The sequence below is a fragment of the Herpailurus yagouaroundi genome, unplaced genomic scaffold (assembly GCF_014898765.1).
Source record: "Herpailurus yagouaroundi ecotype Mexico unplaced genomic scaffold, PumYag 186, whole genome shotgun sequence".
Lineage (NCBI taxonomy): Eukaryota > Metazoa > Chordata > Mammalia > Carnivora > Felidae > Herpailurus > Herpailurus yagouaroundi.
The window spans coordinates 23262530-23283596 of NW_024412417.1; the positions used below are offsets into that span (position 1 = coordinate 23262530).

The 21067-nt window shown below is 36.1% G+C and overlaps 1 protein-coding gene across 4 annotated transcripts in view; it reads right to left on the reverse strand.

Moving 5' to 3' along the window:
- CSMD3 (CUB and Sushi multiple domains 3) overlaps window positions 1-21067 on the reverse strand; it is a 1253459-nt gene that overhangs the window by 710036 nt on the left and 522356 nt on the right. For all 4 annotated transcript variants that reach the window (XM_040494274.1, XM_040494275.1, XM_040494273.1 and 1 more), the window contains one exon: window positions 14235-14322. In XM_040494274.1, coding sequence (XP_040350208.1) covers window positions 14235-14322 — 88 coding nt within the window. The remainder of the gene's footprint in view (window positions 1-14234; window positions 14323-21067) is intronic.

Genomic DNA, 21067 nt, shown 5'->3' on the forward strand with positions numbered 1-21067 from the left:
GAAATATCAAATTATAAAGAAGAATATTAAGAATGTCTTCTAGTGATGTATCTTCTAGTGATATATAAATGATAAAAATAACATAACATACTTCAATGTCAGATCTGTCATATTTTTCTATGCTGCATTTGGATAGTTACTCAGATTTAGTATTCTGTAACTTCCATATAAAAACAATGTTTCATTGAGTATATGGATTTTTATTAAAGAAATTTCCATTGTTATCATGGAAATGCTATGTGACCTAGACAAAGTGGAACAAGTGATGTGACCTTAATTATGTAACAGGAGATGGATCATAGTAATGTAGTAAAATGGGAATAAGAGGAAAAAATAAGAAATAAAACACAAGAAGAAATATCTGAATAATGAGCTTTTTTGTTTAAACAATATGGGTAACCTAAAGGAGAGGCAAGTAATTTGGGGTAGGAGAAAGAAGGAAAAGATCTACCAAATCACTGATAAATCATATGTAGAAATAGAAGAAAGGACTTATATATGCTGCAGACAAGATTAGCATTTTCTTTATAAAAGGTTTTTTGTAGAATTATTAACTATTCCTAATTGTATTACTTCATATTCAATCCATAAAGTTCCTTGAGAGTTTCAGTTCAAAATTGTGAAGTAGGAAGATCCTTAACTCACCTCCTCCTAAGGACACACTGGGTCAACAGCTACCTATGCAACAATTTCCTCTTTAACAAAACAACAAACCTGGGGGATCCTGGGAAGATGGCGGCGTAGGAGGATGCTGGGCTAACCATGCATCCTGCTGATCACTTAGATTCCGCCTACCCTGCCTAAATAACCCAGAAATCCGCCAGAAGACTAGCAGAATGGAGTCTCCGGAGCCAAGCACAGAAGAGAGGCCCATGGAAGAGGGTAGGAAGGGCGGAGAGGCAGTGCACGCTCCAAGGACTGGCGGGAGGGAGCCAGGGTGGAGGGGCGGCCCACCAGCAAAGCAGAGCCCCCAAGTCTGGCTGGCAAAAGCGGAGGGACCGGATGGAGTGTGTTCTGACAGCAAGAGGGACTTGACATCTGGAAGGTTATAAGCTAACAGCTCTGCTCAGAGAACGGGAGGGCTGGAGGACAACTGGAGGGAGAGTTGTTGAGCCCCAGACTACAGAGCTCAGCTTGGCGAGGAACAAAAGTACTGGCCAGCGCCATCTCCCTCGCCCATCCCCCAGCTAAAATCCCAAAGGGAACCAGTTCCTGCCAGGGAACTTGTTGCACCTCGCAAACATCCAATGCTGTGCTTCTGCTGATGGATCCCTACAGCGGGTCTGACTCCCTCCCGGTCACGCAGGGCCACTCCCGAGCAGATCTCCAAAGGAAAAGTGAGCTGAGCCTGCCCCTCCCGCCCCTGTGCACCCTGCCAATCCACCCCAGCTAATACGCCAGATCCCCAGCACCACAAGCCTGGCAGTGTGCAAGTAGCCCAGATGGGCCACGCCACCCCACAGTGAACCCTTCCCCTAAGAGAGGGGAAGAGAGGGCACACACCAGTCTGACTGTGGCCCCAGCGCTGGGCTGGGGGCAGACATCAGTTCTGACTGCGGCCCCGCCCACCAACACAAGTTATTCAAGACAGCACAGAGGAAGTGCTCCCAGTCCTGCACCACTCAAGGGACTATCCAAAATGACAAAACAGAAGAATTCCCCTCAGAAAAATATCCAGGAAATAACAACAGCTAACGAAACTGATCAAAAATTATTTAAACAATATAACAGAAAGTGAATTTAGAATAATAGTCATAAAATTAATCGCTGGGCTTGAAAAAAGTATAAAGGACAGCAGAGAATCTCTTGCTACAGAGATCAAGGGACTAAGGAACAGCCAGGAGGAGCTAAAAATGCTCTCAATGAGTTGCAAAATAAAATGGAGACAACTACAGCTCGGATTGAAGAGGCTGAGGAGAGAATAGGTGAACTAGAAGATAAAATTATGGAAAAAGAAGAAGCTGAGAAAAAGAGAGTTAAAAAAATCTAGGAGTATAAGGGGAAAATTAGAGAACTAAGTGATGCACTAAAGAGAAATAATATACACATAATCAGTATTCCAGAGGAGGAAGAGAGAGAGAAAGGTGCTGAAGGGGTACTTGAAGAAATTATAGCTGAGAACTTCCCTGAACTGGGGAAGGAAAAAGGCATTGAAATCCAAGAGGCACAGAGAACTCCCTTCAGATGTAACTTGAATCGATCTTCTGCACAACATATCATAGTGAAACTGGCAAAACACAAGGATAAAGAGAAAATTCTGAAAGCAGCTAGAGATAAACATGCTCTAACATATAATGGAAGACCTATAAGACTCGTGACCGATCTCTCTACTGAAACTTGGCAGGCCAGAAAGAAATGGCAGGAGATCTTCATTGTGAAGAACAGAAAAAAATATGCAGCCGAGAATCCTTTATCCAGCAAGTCTGTCATTTAGAATAGAAGGAGAGATAAAGGTCTTCCCAAACAAACAAAAACTGAAGGAATTTGTCACCACTAAACAAGCCCTACAAGAGATCCTAAGGGGGATCCTGTGAGACAAAGTACCAGAGACATTGCTATAAGAATGAAACCTACGGACATCACAATGACTCTAAACCCATATCTTTCTATAATAACACTGAATGTAAATGGACTAAATGCTCCAACCAAAAGACATAGGGTATCAGAATGGATAAAAAAACAAGACCCATCTATTTGCTGTCTACAAGAGACTCATTTCAGACCTGAGGACACCTTCAGATTGAGAGTGAGGGGATGGAGAACTATTTATCATGCTACTGGAAGCCAAAAGAAAGCTGGAGTAGCCATACTTCTATCAGACAAACTAGACTTTAAATTAAAGGCTGTAACAAGAGATGAAGAAGGGCATTATATAATAACCACAGGGTCTATCCATCAGGAAGAGCTAACAATTATAAATGTCTATGCGCTGAATACAGGAGCCCCCAAATATATAAAACAATTACTCACAAACATAAGCAACCTTATCGACCAGAATGTGGTAATTGCAGGGGACTTTAACACTCCACTTAGAGCAATGGATTGATCATCTAGACGTTCAATAAAGACACAAGGGCGCTGAATGATACATTGGATCAGATGGACTTAACAGATATATTTAGAACTCTGCATCCCAAAGCAACAGAATATAGTTTCTTCTCGAGTGCACATGGAACATTCTCCAAGATAGATCACATACTGGGTCACAAAACAGCCCTTCATAAGTATACAAGAATTAAAATCATACCAGGCATACTTTCAGACCACAATGCTATGAAGCTTGAAATCAACCACAGGAAAAATCTGGAAAACCTCCAAAAGCATGGAGGTTAAAGAACACCCTACTAACGAATGAGTGGGTCAACCAGGCAATTAGAGAAGTAATTAAAAAATATATGGAAGCAAATGAAAATGAAAATACAACAATCCAAATGCTTTGGGATGCAGCGAAGGCAGTCCTGAGAGGAAAATACATTGCCATCCAGGCCTATCTCAAGAAACAAGAAAAATCCCAAATACAAAAAATAACAGCACACCTAAAGGAAATAGAAACAGAACAGCAAAGACAGCCTAAATCCAGCAGAAGAAGAGAAATAATAAAGGTCAGAGGAGAAATTAACAATATAGAATCTAAGAAAACTGGAGAGCAGATCAACGAAACCAAGAGTTGGTTATTTGAAAAAATAAACAAAATTGACAAACCTCTAACCAGGCTTCTCAAAAAGAAAAGGGAGATGACCCAAATAGATAAAATCATGAATGAAAATGGAATTATTACAACCAATCCCTCAGAGATACAAGCAATTATCAGGGAATACTGGGAAAAATTTATGCCATCAAACTGGACAACCTGGAAGAAATGGACAAATTCCTAAATACCCACACGCCTCCAAAACTCAATCAGGAGGAAATACAAAGCTTTAACAGACCCATCACCAGCAAAGAAATTCAATCAATCATCAAAAATCTCCCAACAAATAAGAGTCCAGGACCAGATGGCCTCCCAGGGGAGTTCTACCAGACATTTAAAGCAGAGAGAATACCTATCCTTCTCAAGCTATTCCAAAAAATAGAAAGGGAAGGAAAACTTCCAGACTCATTCTATGAAGCCAGTATTACTTTGATCCCTAAACCAGCCAGAGACCCAGTAAAAAAAGAGAACTACAGGCCAATATCCCTGATGAATATGGATGCAAAAATTGTCAATAAGATACTAGCAAATCGAATTCAACAGCATATAAAAAGAATTATTCACCATGATAAACTGGGATTCATTCCTAGGATGCAGGCTAGTTCAAAATTCACAAATCAATCAATGTGATACATCACATTAATAAAAGAAAAGATAAGAACCATATGATCCTGTCAATCGATGCAGAAAAGGCCTTTGACAAAATTCAGCCACGTTTCTTAATAAAAACCCTCGAGAAAGTCGGGACAGAAGGAACATACTTAAAGATCATAAAAGCCATTTATGAAAAGCCCACAGCTAACATCATCCTCAACGGGGAAAAACTGAGAGCTTTTTCCCTGAGATCAGGAACACGACAGGGATGTCCACTCTCACCGCTGTTGTTTAACATAGTGTTGGAAGTTGTAACATCAGCAATCAGACAACAAAAGGAAATCAAAGGCATCAAAAATGAAGTTAAGCTTTCACTTTTTGCAGATGACATGATATTATACATGGAAAATCCAATAGACTCCACCAAAAGTCTACTAGAACTGATACATGAATTTAGCAAAGTTGCAGATACAAAATCAATGTACAGAAATCAGTTGCATTCTTATATACTAATAATGAAGCAACAAAGACAAAGAAAGATACTGATCCCATTCACAATTGCACCAAGAAGCATCAAATACCTAGCAATAAACCTAACCAAAGATGTAAAAGATCTTGGGGCGCCTGGGTGGCGCAGTCGGTTAAGCGTCCGACTTCAGCCAGGTCACGATCTCGCGGTCCGTGAGTTCGAGCCCCGCGTCGGGCTCTGGGCGGATGGCTCAGAGCCTGGAGCCTGTTTCCGGTTCTGTGTCTCCCTCTCTCTCTGCCCCTCCCCCATTCATGCTCTGTCTCTCTCTGTCCCAAAAATAAATAAACGTTGAAAAAAAAAATTTAAGAAAAAAAAAAAGATCTTTATGCTGAAAACTATAGAAAGCTTATGAAGGAAATTGAAGAAGATATAAAGAAATGGAAAGACATTCCCTGCTCATGGATTGGAAGAATAAATATTGTCAAAATGTCAATACTACCCAAAGCTATCTACACATTAAATGCAATCCCAATCAAAATTGCACCAGCATTCTTCTCGAAACTAGAACAAGCAATCCTAAAATTCATATGGAACCACAAAAGGCCCCAAATAGCCAAAGTAATTTTGAAGAAGAAGACCAGAGCAGGAGGCATCACAATCCCAGACTTTAGCCTCTACTACAAAGCTGTAATCATCAAGACAACATGGTATTGGCACCATAACAGACACATAGACCAATGGAATAGAATAGAAACCCCAGAACTAGACCCACAAACGTGTGGCCAACTAATCTTTGACAAAGCAGAAAAGAACATCCAATGGAAAAAAGAGAGTCTCTTTAACAAATGGTGCTGGGAGAACTGGACAGCAACATGCAGAAGATTGAAACTAGACCACTTTCTCACACCATTCACAAAAATAAACTCAAAATGGATAAAGGACCTGAATGTGAGACAGGAAACCATCCAAACCCTAGAGGAGAATGCAGGAAAAGACCTCTCTGACCTCAGCCACAGCAATTTCTTACTTAACGCATCCCCAAAGGCAAGGGAATTAAAAGCAAAAATGAACTACTGGGACCTTATGAAGATAAAAAGCTTCTGCACAGCAAAGGAAACAACAATCAAAACTAAAAGGCAACCAACGGAATGGGAAAAGGTATTTGCAAATGACATATCAGACAAAGGGCTAGTATCCAAAATCTATAAAGAGCTCACCAAACTCCACACCTGAAAAACAGATAACCCAGTGAAGAAATGGGCAGAAAACATAAATAGACAATTCTCTAAAGAAGACATCCCGATGGCCAACAGGCACATGAAAAGATGTTCAGCGTCGCTCCTCATCAGGGAAATACAAATGAAAACCACACTCAGATTTCACCTCACGCCAGTCAGAGTAGCCAAAATGAACAAATCGGGAGACTATAGATGCTGGAAAGGATGTGGAGAAACGGGAACCCTCTTGCACTGTTGGTGGGAATGCAAACTGATGCAGCCACTCTGGAAAACAGTGTGGAGGTTCCTCAAAACATTAAAAATAGACCTACCCTATGACCCAGCAATAGCACTGCTAGGAATTTACCCAAGGGATACAGGAGTACTGATGCATAGGGGCACTTGTACCCCAATGTTTATGGGAGCACTCTCAACAATAGCCAAATTATGGCAAGAGCCTAAATGTCCATCAACTGATGAATGGATAAAGAAATTATGGTTTATATACACAATGGAGTACTACGTGGCAATGAGAAAGAATGAAATATGGCCCTTTGCAGCAACATGGATGGAACTGGAGAGTGTGATGCTAAGTGAAATAAGCCATACAGAGAAAGACAGATACCATATGGTTTCACTCTTATGTGGATCCTGAGAAACTTAACAGAAACCCATGGGGGAGGGGAAGGAAAAAAAAAAAGAGGTTAGAGTGGAAGAGAGCCAAAGCATAAGAGACTCTTAAAAACTGAGAACAAACTGAGGGTTGATAGGGGGTGGGAGGGAGGGGAGGGTGGATGATGGGTATTGAGGAAGGCACCTTTTGGGATGAGCACTGGGTGTTGTATGGAAGCCAATTTGACAATAAACTTCATATATTGAAAAAAACACACACACAAAAAAAAAACAAAACAAAAAAAAACAAAAAAGAAAAATGTATATAGGCCAAAGTATTTTACATGCTTTTAAACTGTCCATCTGAAAAATTACTTAAAGCTACTTATATACATCATCAAATCAATTTTTTTGGTGTTCAACACAATAAAAATAACACTCATAATTATTAAAAGTGAAAAAAAAAGAAAACAACAAACCTAAAGGCTGGCTAAGTGACCACTACACATCTTGCAAACTGAAGAAATCCACATCAATGAAGGTAGGAGAAGCTGGGATAAAATGTATCCTACCCTTGGTGCAGTGACCCAAAACAAGGAAGAAACTCAAAACCCAGAGCTTCTCTCTGAGGATCCAAGAATTTGAACCTCACATCAGATATCCCAATTTTTAAGATATGGACTTGAGAGATGAGCCCTTCCAAAATGTCTAACTTTGAGAACCAATGAGGCCCACATCCTGAGACCTACAAGATGACAGCAATCTGAGAGGGAGGTTAAAGATCTCAAGTGCTCAGATTCACCTGCCCCAAGTCCCAGTTCAGAGGCAGCCACTGGTGACCAGTGTAAAAGTGAAAAAGGCTCACCTGCTTTGTTAAAGTGTTGGCCTGAGGGGCAGGCATCTAATTTAACACACATATCTAGAAGTTTGTTGGAATACTCTCCTAGATGGAGACTGGCGGGTGCCATCTTCACACTCTCCTTTTGCTGTGCTCCAGAACACTAATATTTCCCAGAAGGGAGCTCTCACAAGCATATGGCACCCTGACCTTTGTGGTTATAATTAGGGGACACTTCTTATTTGCCTGGCTCTGAAGTCTAAGGGAGCTTACCCTTAGCCCCATCTGTTCCCATGAGACTGTAGCAAATTGGTGCCACGCAGAAAGAAATTTATACCCCTGTATGACACCCCTATATTGTGCACATCTCTACATTGCCTGGCTCTGGTGGCCAGTGGGACTTAACACTTGTGGGTCCCACAGGACTATAAGCAAGGAAGAAAGGGTTTATAACAGCTACCACCCCCAAGGCAAAGCAAGAGAGAATAGAACTAGGTCTTTCTGTTAAAGAGGCCCTGAGTTGTATGTTTGGGGTCTGGGTTTTAGGGGCTACTACCCAAGGTACACTCCTTGATTGTCTGGCTCTAGCGGCTGGGGGTTTCATTACTGGGTCCACAGGACTGTGGCAATCATAAAGATGTTTCTTGGCAGGCTACCACCCCTAGTATGCTGCACAAATGGTGGACTGAACCACACCCTCTAGTCTTTCTGTAAAGGAGGACTCTCTACTTTTTCTTGAGCTATGGCTTGAGGGGAGGACTTCAGTTGTGGCCCACATCTATTGGCCTATGGAACTGCTCTCAGAGAACACAGGGTGTGGACACTAATAAATCAAGTATAGGGAAAACATACCTCAACATTATATAAGCCATATATGAAAGCCAGAAGCTACAGTGAAAAGTTGAAAGTGTTTCCACTAAGATCAGGAATAAGACAAGGATGCCCACTCTTGCACATTTATTCAACATAGTATTAGAAGCCCTAGCCACAGCAATTAGGCAAAAAAAAAAAAAAAAAAAAAAAAAAAAAAGGCACTGAATTAGGAAGAAGTAAATCTGTCACTATTTGCAGATGACATGAAATCTTATATAGAGAAACTCAAACACTCTATTAACCAACTGTTAGACTAACATACTCAGTAAATTTTCAGGATACACTATCAGAATGAAAAAAATAACAATAACAATAAGCAATTTCATTTACAATGGCATCAAAAAAAAATAGCGAGAAACAAATTTAATCAAGGATGTGAAAGACCTGTATGTTGAAAACTATAAGACATGGATGAAAGAAAATAATGACTCCAGAACTACCCCCATTATTCTTCTGCTTTATGTAATTTGATGATCCAGAGCTATTACCTGTCTGAAGTGTGTCTATTCAACTTTCATGCTATTCCAAATTTTTTTCTAGGTCTGTCACGCCAAGAAATCACTCGTATCTATAATCTTATTGCTGCCAAATTTAACAGTCTTCTGCCTCTCACTCTCAGTTTTTCAACCGCATTGACCACTCCTCAACCTCTTTTCAAGAACTTCCTTCTCTTGTTTCCCTCCTATTCCTCTCACCACTCATGAGCATGATTTGATGGCTCCTTGTGTTCCATCATATCTTCAAATAGCATTGATCTTTGGGACTATGTCATAGATGGTCTAATCTTTTTATAGAGTCTAAGTGATGCAATCTACTCATGTTGCTTTAATATTATTTATAGTACCTACATGCTGATGGTTCCCAGCTATCTCTGAATTTCAATTACATTCAACTACAAATGTAATATATCCATGTGGAAATCTCTTAAGTCATGTAAATTTTAAAATCTCAAAACTGAACTCTTCATTTTTCCTCCTCAAACCTCTGGACTTCTACACTTAATTAAATATTATCATTTAGTCCATTCTCATGATATTCAATCCCATCAAATTAGGAATCATCTTTTATTTTTTCTTGCTTTCCACATCAAATTATCATTGGATACTGAAAATTATATCTTTAAAGGCTATCTTGAATCTGTCTAGTTCAGTATATCACCATAATCCAAGTCTCCACCATCTTACACCCAAACTACTTTAGTCATCTTCCAGTCAAAATTTCTGTTTTCTTCAATCCATCTATCTAAAATATAAGGGATGATATACTGAAAATATAAATAAGATCAGGTCTCTCTTACACTTCTTTGTAGCTTCTTACTATATATAGGTGACTTAAAGTAGCCCAGGAGTGACCATGTTGAACCAGAGAGACCTTGATCAGCCTAATGGGAATAGGTATTAATAGATTTCAGTAGATATTTCCATGAAGGTACATTATATCAGTCATTGGATCTACTAAGGAAGTGCAAAAATCTTTGTGAGTGTACATGTGTGTAATCTCCTGATTTTTAAATGCCGCTCTGGAAAACAGTGTGGAGGTTCCACAAAAAATTGAAAATAGTTCTACCCTATGACCCAGCAATAGCACTGCTAGGAATTTACCCAAGGGATACAGCAGTGCTGATGCATAGGGGCACTTGTACCCCAATGTTTACAGTAGTACTTTCAACAATAGCAAAATTATGGAAAGAGCCTAAATGCCCATCAACTGATGAATGGATAAAGAAATTGTGGTTTATATACACAATGGAATACTACATGGCAATGAGAAAGAATGAGATATGGCCTTTTGTAGCAACGTGGAGGAACTGGAGAGTGTTATGCTAAGTGAAATAAGTCATACAGAGAAAGACAGATACCATATGGTTTCACTCTCATGTGGATCCTGAAAAACTTAACAGAAGACCATGGGGGAGGGGAAGGAAAAAAAAAAAAGGTTAGAGAGGGAGGGAGCCAAAACATAAGACACTCAAAAACTGAGAACAAACTGAGGGTTGATGGGGGGTGGGAGGGAGGAGATGGTGGGTGATGAGTATTGAGGAGGGCACCTTTTGGGATGAGCACTGGGTGTTGTATGGAAACCAATTTGACAATAAATTTCATATTAAAAATAAATAAATAAAATGTACTCTAGAGGTTACCACACACAAAAATAAATAAATGTTTGTTCCCATTTTTTTAAAAACATTGTGAGCTTAAAACAAAACGTATCTTAAGTCCAGATTAGGCTGAATGGCTGCCAATTTGCTTTCTCTGTGGGAGAGATCTGGTTTTTCCTTATCTCCTCAGCTTCATTCTATGCTTTTCTCCCATTTACATTCGATAATTTAGACTCACTCATCTTTATTTTCCTGGAATAGCTTGTCCTCAATGTGAGTCTTCCTTACTTATAGTCTAGATGCATAAAATTCTGGTATCAATGAGAGTAGAACCTTCTTAAAATGGGTGCATTCCCACCCTGACACTTTTACTCTCTCTTACAGATGCTTTGTTTTTGTTTTGTTCTGTTTTTTATGATTTCACAACATTTTTTCCTAAATTTGTGATGACAACTGCATGTGCCATTTAATTGCTTATTGTCTTTTCTGCCATTAAATTCTAGGAATTATGGAGGGCATCTACTATGTCTGCTTTTGTGTGTTTTATTTGTTCCTAGTACAAGACCAGACCTATAATAAGCAAATAACATACATAGATAATGAATATATAAATGTTCACTGGACTTCTTTTTCTCTATGTATCACATTCTAATCATCCTGTGAGACCAAACTCAATGTTAACTTCTTATGACCCTTATCTCCTAGCCTCCAAAAATATCATACCTCCTCTGTGTGTCCTTAACACTTTAAACATTCTTTTTTTTAATTTAAATCCAAGTTAGTTAACATATAGTATAATAATGATTCCAGAAATAGAATTTAGTGATTCATCAGTAACATATAACACCCAGTGCTCATCCCAACAAGTGTCCTCTTTAATGCCCATACCCATTTAGCCCATCCCACCACCCAACACCCGCCAGCCACCCTCAGTTTGTTCTCTGTATTTAAGAGTCTCTCATGTTTTGTTTCCTTCTCTGTTTTTTTTTATCTTACTTTTGCTTCATTTCCCCTATCTTCATCTACCATGTTTCTTAAATTCCACATGAGTGAAATCATATATTTGTATTTCTCTATTTCATTTAGTGTAATACCCTCTAGTTCCAGCCACCACACATTCCTAAATTATAATGATTATACTATATTTTAGTCTGACTTTGGTCCTCTTGATGCCTAACATCTATCATGGTGCTTAGAATATGATTACAAAGTAATCTTATAATTGTAATCCTCTACACTTGAAGGTAATTTAAATCACTATATTAGTCTATTTCCAATAAAACCAGAAATTTTTGCAAAATGTGGGACCAAGTAAATATTCATACTAATAATTATTCTGCAAATTATATCATACTATAATAGTCACTAGCATTAATTGAATATTATTTTAAAAACTTTTAATGTTTATTTATTTTTGAGAGAGAGACACACACACAGAGTGTGAGCGGCGTGGGGCAGAGAGAGAGACACACACACAATCCAAAGCAGGCTCCAGGCTCTGAGCTGTCAGCACAGAGCCCTACGCGGGTCTCGAACTCAACAAACTGTGAGATCATGACCTGAGCCAAAGTCGGCCACTTAACTGACTGAGCCACCCAGTTGCCCCTGAATACTTATTTTTCTAAATGTTTATTTATTTATTTTGAGAGAGAGAGAAAGAGCACGCAGGGAAGGGGCAGAGAGAGGAGGAGAAAGAATCCCAAGCAGGCTCCACACTCAGTGTAGAGTACTACAAGGGTCTCCAACTCATGACTGTGAGATCATGACCTAAGCCTAAAACAAGAGTCAGACACAACTCAGCTACCCAAGTGCCCCAATTGAATACTTATTTTGTCTCAAGCTATATAATTACTACATGCATAAATCCTCTCATGTAATTTCCTCAGCCAATGAAATAAGTACTATTCTCATTTTTAGATCTTTGGAAATAAGCTCTTAGAGAACACAAGTAGTTTATGGCAAGAATGGAATTCAAATGAAGTTAGTTTGACTTCAAAGCCTAATGTAATATATGGACTAAATGGTCAGACTCTGGAATCAGGAAATAATAAGTTCAAATTTCAGTTCCATCAAATTATCTGCTGTGTAAACAGGGCTTTAGTTTTCTCATTTGTAAAGTGGGGATAAAATAATAAATACCATATAAGATTTTATAATAAATAAAGAAGACATGTAAAAACAGAAAGTTGCTTATCATTTTGTAGTCTATAATTTATCACTTTTAATTATTGAGGCTGAGAAACTCAGTTGATTTTTAATAAAATCAATTTATTAAGATTAGAGTTTGACTAGATCTCAGATCTTTTAAATTTCTCTCATGTTTTTCTTCAAACATTATCATTTATATTAATTATGGGGCTGAGTAAATTAAGTTCTGTATTTCTTTTAGAAAATTACAATTGTATTAATGTGAAATCATATATTATCTTTTCTTCTACATGTATAGCAAAATGTAATTTTAAGTCATCTTGACAGATCCACAGGGACAAAATTTCCATAAATCTCTATTCTAAGAATGATCTCCCCCACAACCCCCTGCAGGGATATTCTTTAGAGTATCATTTGTCCTTTATACAAATAATATACAGAAGTAAAAATTGTAAGTGTGTGGTAGTTATAATTATGGTCATTACCAATATTTTTTTACTAAATATAATTTATTGTCAAATCAGCTAACATACAGTATATACAGTGTAGTCTTGTATATACTGAGTATACTGTATATACTGTATATTAGCTGATTTGACAATAAATTATTTTGGGGAGTAGATTCCCATGTTTCATCACTTACATACAACACCCAGGGCTCAACCCAACAAGTGCCCTCCTCAATGCCCATTACCCATTCTCTTCACCCCCCAAGCTCCCTCAACTCTACGTTTGTTCTAAGTTTCTTACGGTTTGCCTCCCTCTATGTTTGAAACTATTTTTTTCTCCTTCCTTTCCCCCATATGTCTCATGGATATTTTGTAAAAATAAGTATTTGTGAATGTTAGTTAAATTATCATTTAATGTTTTACAGGATTTTTGGTATCTTTTATTTATAAAATGCTACAATCAGAGGACTACTAAAATTTCAAGATTTTTTAAAAATATTATTTGATAGTTATGCAAATCAATGTCTACCACAGTATACTACTTTCATTCTCTTGGTTGTTAGTAACTTAATTTTGAATTAGTAAAATAAATACTAATTTTAAGATGGAGATAAAACATATTCATTTATGGGTACTTCTGAAAAATACTTATGTTTATAGAATATTTGCAGGAAGATTTCATAGACAGTACCTCATTTTTTTTAATGTTTATTTATTTTTGAGAAAGAAGTAGAAAGTGTGTTAGAGTGGGGAGGAAAACAGAGAGAGAAGAGGACAGAGGACCCAGAGTGGTCTCTGCACTGACAGCAGTGAGCCCACTGTGAGGCTTGAACTCACAAACCACGACAGCCTGGCAATACCTCATCTGAAACTCACCAGTATATGTGGTAAGTTCGATTTACATGTTACAGAACAGGAAACTCAGGCAGACAGAATTCAATGACTTACTCAAGATCAGACAGCCATTAAGCAGAATTTGAATTCTAACTCATGTGTTTCAAATCCAAAGCCCATGATTGTTCACTTACTACATGACAAGAAATTAACTGTTTAACTCCAGGAAAGTACCCTAATAAAGTTGGTATGTAATTAGACACTTTAAAGTAATGGAATATTAATAGTAACAAATAAGATCCAGCTACCATTGTTTTCAATCACCCAGTCTTCAACTCCATAGTATTATTCTTTAATTTTAAATTAAACAAACTTCAACAAAATAATGAAATAAATAACATAAAATATTACCTAAAATCTGATCCAACTCTCTTCCCATTTTCTGGTTCTCCTGGATCTGGGCATAAATTGGAAGCTGTTTTGATACCTCCCTCATTTACTGTAACAACAGAAGAAAACAAAAGAATCAAAACACGTATGAATAGAAAATCAAGAAAAATGTTAATTGAAAAATTTACATAAAACATATTCTTATATTTTAAATAATCACTGTAGTTTATATATATAAATGTGGAATATAAATTTATAACCTAGTAATAAAGACAAAGCATTTTTTCTCTTAGTGAACCTATGAGTTTCATGTTCAACTTCAATGGCATACTATTCTAAATAGTAACACATTAATCGTTAACACTTTATTTTTAATTACTATCAAATTGTGAAGTCTTTGGGAATTCATTCCCAGGGTGTTAGTGCCAGAGTTTCCACTAATTATTGGCAGCAAAGAAGTCACTAACACTTATAATTGTGTCATTTGGGTACCTACTATTTTTAAGTTGCAATAGGAAAATAAGACCCTATGGGAAAAGTTGAAGATTATTAGCACTTCATATCTGATATATACCAAAGCAGTGTGTCCTGCCAATGTTAAAGTAAAACTATGGCTCTAATTACCAGGCATGTCCCTAAATTATGACATACTGCTGAAAACCAAATAATGGCTTTACCCTCTAGCCATTTACATGTTTCACTAGCCATCATACACATTCTCAGCACTTTATCTAGAACACTCAATTATTGAAAGATTTCTTAATATTTTCAATGAGTCTGATCACAAGGGGTAACCAAATCCCCAAGACAGATATCTTAATGCAAACGAGTTTTAAACCTGATAGTTTTGAAATATGTGAGTGATATTGTTTCATAAATTCAATCTTGTAATGAACTAGAGAATAACTGCTACTTTGTTCTTTATCAACTTCTCTGCATTTTGAGGAAAGAATAGGACCTGACTGGAGATTCCACAGAGACAAAAAAGCAAAATTTTACAATGGTTCTTGACCTACGCTGTGGATCCAAACCACTTGTGGACATTTCTTTAGGGATGAAGATGCTTATTTCTACCTTTAGATATTCTAACACAATTACTCTAGGGTAGGACCCTGGGCATCAGTTTTTTCCCTGGTTTGGTTTTCAGTAATCGTTAAGGTGATTCTAATGTAAAGTCAGTGTTGAGACCTACTGGTCTCTGGCATCATTTAGTTCAGATTGATCAATACGTTCAAACTGATTTATCAGATAACAAGATAACTATCAGATAATGTCCCAACAGTCATAGCTCTGGTAAAATTGTCATATTCCCAATTAGATAGAAATTTTCCATTTGTGTCTTTCATTCTGTAAAAATCACTTTCCTAAATATCCCCAGCCAATATCCTTATTGACAACTTTATTACATATTCACTGATCCCTGCAAAATATGTGATAGTTTTAGTTTTTTTGGTCTGCTTACTTGCTATTTCATTCCCTTTTACTTTTTTTTTAATCATTCCCTTATTTTTGATCACTCTCTTACTTTAGACGACTCTCTTACTTTCTAGTGGACAAATTCAAAGGCATTGGCCATGGTTCTCTATATTTTATATTTCACTCATGGCTTGAAAAAATTACCTCTTTGCTACTGAGTTCCAATACATGGTTTCATCATTTTTCCCCAAGCTCATTCTTCCTCCTTCAATGATCTCCTAAGTGACCCCACCGAAATATCCAGCGTTACCTCTTGTGCATGCTCAGATCCAATCTAATCACTGATGCTTTTGTACACTCCATTATCATTCACCTCCAATCCAACTTGAGTACTAGAGGAGAACTAAACTTCCTCAAACAGTTTTTATTAATGTTCTAATCTCCTATGATTTGAGATTTCTACTATATCAGTTTTATTTCCCACTGGTCACCAAGATGCTTCCATAACTCAATCCAAAGGTTTCTAAATCATTCTGCAATTTTACTAGTTAGCCATGTTCACCCCATGCTTTATTTATATTTTCTCCAAGTCTCCATGTTTTCCCTTTATTCCTCCTTAGCTATCAAAATTCTGTCTAGTTTTTAGACTCAGCCCAAGTCCCACGTTTTGCAAAATACAATCCCTAATTTTTCCAGATTATCTAGTCCTTCAAATTACATAACATCGGAAATTTTATGTTTAGTTTTAAAATTATTTATCGTGTTATAGATTAGTAGTTTCCCATTCCTTGGTCATACATACAAAGAGATTATATACTTGATAAAGATAAGGGGAAAACAATTATTTTAAATACACCCACAATGCCTAGATAGGTGTTAATAACCTCTGAGTAAATATGCCCTAGTAGTTTAATTAACAACAATATCTGGTGTATTGTTTTCAATGAATCAAGTATTTTCTATTGGAAGCACTCTCTTATCTTAAAATAGCTTTTGAAAAAGTTGGGGTTTATGTTATTTAAATGTGGCTTTTTGACATGGAATAGATATAAAGAAAGGAATGGCATGAACGGGCTTACCTACTTTATTACAATCCAACGTATAACACAGATTACAATTTAGAAGTGATCTATGAATACATTATTAGAAAATAAAATTTTTTTAAATTCATTTTTCCATTTCATCATTATTACCTCAAAATATAAGCCTGTGTTAATATAAATTTAAATAGTAGCTAATGCTTAACAGGGTACTCTGTCAGGAACTATTCTACATCATTTATCAACTCATTTAATATTCACAACAATCTAAAGGGTAGTTACTATTATTACACACTTCCTACAGGTGAGGAAACTATGGCAGGGAGAGGTTAAAAATGTTTCCAAAGTCATATCTGTTAGTGAGTGCCTTAATCTAGGTTTAAACCTTGGCATATTCATTCAAAAACTTCTATTGTTAAGCCTGAAGCCCTCTATCCTGTCCAGAAATCTCACTAAGGCAAAATGGCATCACTAATTAAATTCAATCCTCTTTACCAAATGTTTTATCTTAAGATGCAGTGCACATACATACTTTTTACCATTTCACTTAATTAATTCATGTATTTTATTTATTTATTTATTTATTTATTTATTTATTTATTTATTTATTCAGTTTATTTGGAAGTATCCTTTAAACCACTGTTTTTGATTATCTGCAATAGGGGAAAGACTTTCCAATTTAAAATGTAAAGATAACGGGAGAGCTTCTGCATGATACATGTATTTAATACTCTTTAAAACATTTAAACTAAAAAATAAAGAACAAAGTATATAACATCTTATTTCTCTGAAGTATAGATATTTCATAATTGCCCACAGCTAGTTATACCAAGACATTGAAATGTAGTAGTTTTTATTCAAAAGTTGCTTTTTCTACATAATGCTATTTAAGCAATTGGACAGATCTATCCTGTTTACTTCTTTAAATGTGAGCAGTAATTCACAGAATGGTAAGAACAGGAGTGCTCTTTAAGCGTTTAAGTATGGGGCACCTGGGTGGCTCAGTCGGTTGAGCGTCCATCTCTTGATTTCAGCTCAGGTCATGATCTCACGGTTCTTGGGACTGAGCCCCGTGTCAGGCTCTGCACTGAGAGACTAAGCCTGCTTAGGATTCTCTCTCCCTCTCTCTGTGCCCCTTCCCTGCTCGCACTCTTTCTCTCACTCTCTCTCAAATATAAATAAATAAACATTTTTAAATAGTTTAATTACATGGACAGGGTGTTACCTCTTGAAAAGAATATCGCTATAGGGAATATTCTTTTTTCTCTGATGTTTAAGGATATTTATTATACCTATTATTATTATTATTATTATTATTATTAATGCAACATGAGTTCTTTGTCACACACAAAAGTGGATAAAAGAGGAGAGGGCAAGTTTTACAGATTAAAAAAAAAAACAAATGGATTGTAATTTCTCATAATACTGAAGTTATGGGTTTACAGGTTTATATGGGTTCATAAATAGGCTACAGTAGTCTTAATTAATTTACCACAATATTCCATGTTTGAACTTAAAAACATAAACTTAGCCAACATAAAATTATAATAGCCAGCATGTCACGAAATATTCTACATCTTTTACATGTATCAACTCATTTACTCTTCCCTACAATCTTTAGGGTAATTTTTTATAAGCAATTTATTTCTGAGATTCTGATTTTATATCACACAGAATTTACTCCAAAAATAAAAACAAATAGATTCTATATAGAAGTTACCTCTATGTCACCTCACACAGCTGGTTACATTGCCACTTTTCTTAGACTCTTTTTTTTTTTTATATTAGATTTTAAAATTTTATTCCACCTTGTAAAATACAGTGTTTTAGATCTTGTTCTGAAATCAACCATCATGGACGTTGACAGAATGTTAGTTTATACTACTATATAACCTACAAAGAGTTGACTCTTAACTCATTTAGCTTCCCAATAAAATGTTGGATCCTTGCCAGCTGAGACTATATTTTATTCACTCTTTTACCTTCTTAGTATAGCATGGTGCTACCTTGGAGAAATAGCTCACACAGAATTGTAGAATGAATAAATAACATGAAATGAATGAAAGTATGGATTTGAAGATAAAATAAAATAATTATACATTATGAGTAGCATAGAGTCTCTTCATAATTCCATCTTAATACTTTAGAAGAACTAGTAGAAAAGTTGGTAACACTACTAGTTCATTAAGTTCAACATTTTAAAATACAAAAACATGTCTTTACCTTTAAAATAAAAAAAAATCAATTTGTTTTCCATTTGCTGACAAACCTACCCTTTTGGGTGAAAAAACAAGGGAAACAACAAGGGATGGATAGAGGTTTTGGAGTTTGGATATTAATTTGGAATAAGAATCTAAGTTAGCATTTAAACACCCAAATGCTCCCCATGAACACTACTGCCGTTTTCTGAATCTGTTATTAATTTGTTTCTTAGTTAAATTTTAAAGGCACTACTGTGGGAAGACGTGCTTTGGCAATGTGTATAGATCAGTCCTCCTCGCTTATGCTCACTTCTGGCAGTTCCAGTAACAGAATGGACTGTTAAAAAAAAAAAAAAAAAAAAAAAAAACCCACACATACACACAAGCTTTTTTGTTATTTTTTTTTCATTTGAAAGGTTTATAGGAGATAAAAATTGTCTCCTTTAAAAATTATTTGGCCCATGGGGTGTCTGGGTGGCTCAGTCAGTTAGGCGTCTGACTTCGGCTCAGGTCATGATCTCACAGCTCCTGAGTTCGAGCCCCGCGTCGGGTTCTGTGCTGACAGCTCAGAGCCTGAAGCCTGCTTCTCATTCTGTCTCTCCCTCTCTCTCTGCTCCTCCCCTGCTTGTGCTCTGCCTCTCTGTCTCTCAAAAATGAATAAATGTAAAAAAAAAATTTTTAATTATTTGGCCCTGTGTTGAATAAATGATATCAGAGAGATGAAGACCCAAATGCTTACTTGTTAACCACTAAATAATAATGACAAAAATTAAAACAATATAATCCTTTTCTATAAACAACCATAGAGAATGTAGTTTTGATATTAGTTAGGAGTTATTTGAAAAAAAATGCACTGAAATGAAATGTCATATAATGCTGATGTATTATTTTCTGACTATAAGAAATTGGCAATACATAATTTGTTTTTATTTAATTGTGATTATTTTAAAAAATGTAAAAAATCACAATATTTTTTATCTTTTACACAAAATGTAATAGATAAATGCAAATTATGCTTTAAATTTTTGAAATAAATTAACATTTATTGCTTCACGATTTTTTTTCCTCATTAACTTTTCTTCTCCCAATTTTAAAACCAATATTCTTTAAATAAAATATTTTTAAAAGAATTAGGTTTTTTCTCGGGGTACCTTGGTGGCGCAGCTGGTCAGGCATCTGACTGGATTTCGGTTCAGGCCATGATCTCATGGTCTGTGGATTGGAGCCCCATGTCAGACTCCACACTGACAGCACAGAGCCTGCTTTGAATTCTCTCACCTTCCTTCTCTCTTCCCCTACCCTGTCTGAATTTCCCAGGACATCTGAAAGCTCGGAGTATGCAGCACATAACATTTGTATAGCCAAAAGGAGGAAAGGGTGAACCAGCAGAATTTATAATTCTACTTAGAATTCCAAAACAAATATACTGGCCAAAACATTAGAAAAAAGGTAGTAAACCTACTATTTAAGTCTGCAAAGACTTAACTTTTATTTCATATTGACATGATGAAATTTGGTAGGTCAGAATATTCATCTAATAACTTCTTTCCATTTATATGTCCTATTGTAGGAAAAATGCCTTTCCAAAATGTTTTTAACAATTAATATATGAAAAATTACTCTAACACTATTTATTTCCCTGAAATGGGTAGATATGTTTTTAACCCCCCAAAATAGAATAAGAAATTATAATTATATAGCTAAATACTTTGTAATGAATTATTTAGTGCTTTGTAAAATGTAATCTAATTTGATCAATGATTTCCTACTTATATCTGCTATTTTTGGCTTAGTATTCTCAAATATAACGAAATGTAAAATCACATTTTAAAATTATTACACTTTAAAATGTTTGCTTACATACAGGCTCAGAGTTTTTTTGATAATTGATGTAATTGCTCAAATTCTGTCATTTACCGTTATATATACAAGTCATTAAACATGAAGATAAAATCCTTTTCTGATATAACCATAATGAACAATCATTGTTAAAGAAATAGCTATAAACTCATTTCATCAGATTAATTGGAACTGAATAAAATAATAATGCTAAAATATATTCCTGTTAAAATATAACATGCTATTTTAATAATCTTATTAACTATCAATGTATCATTAGAGAAGTCAGATGTGTCATGAATGGTTTCTTTCAAAATTATATATATGTGTGTGTGTGTGTGTGTGTGTGTGTGTGTGT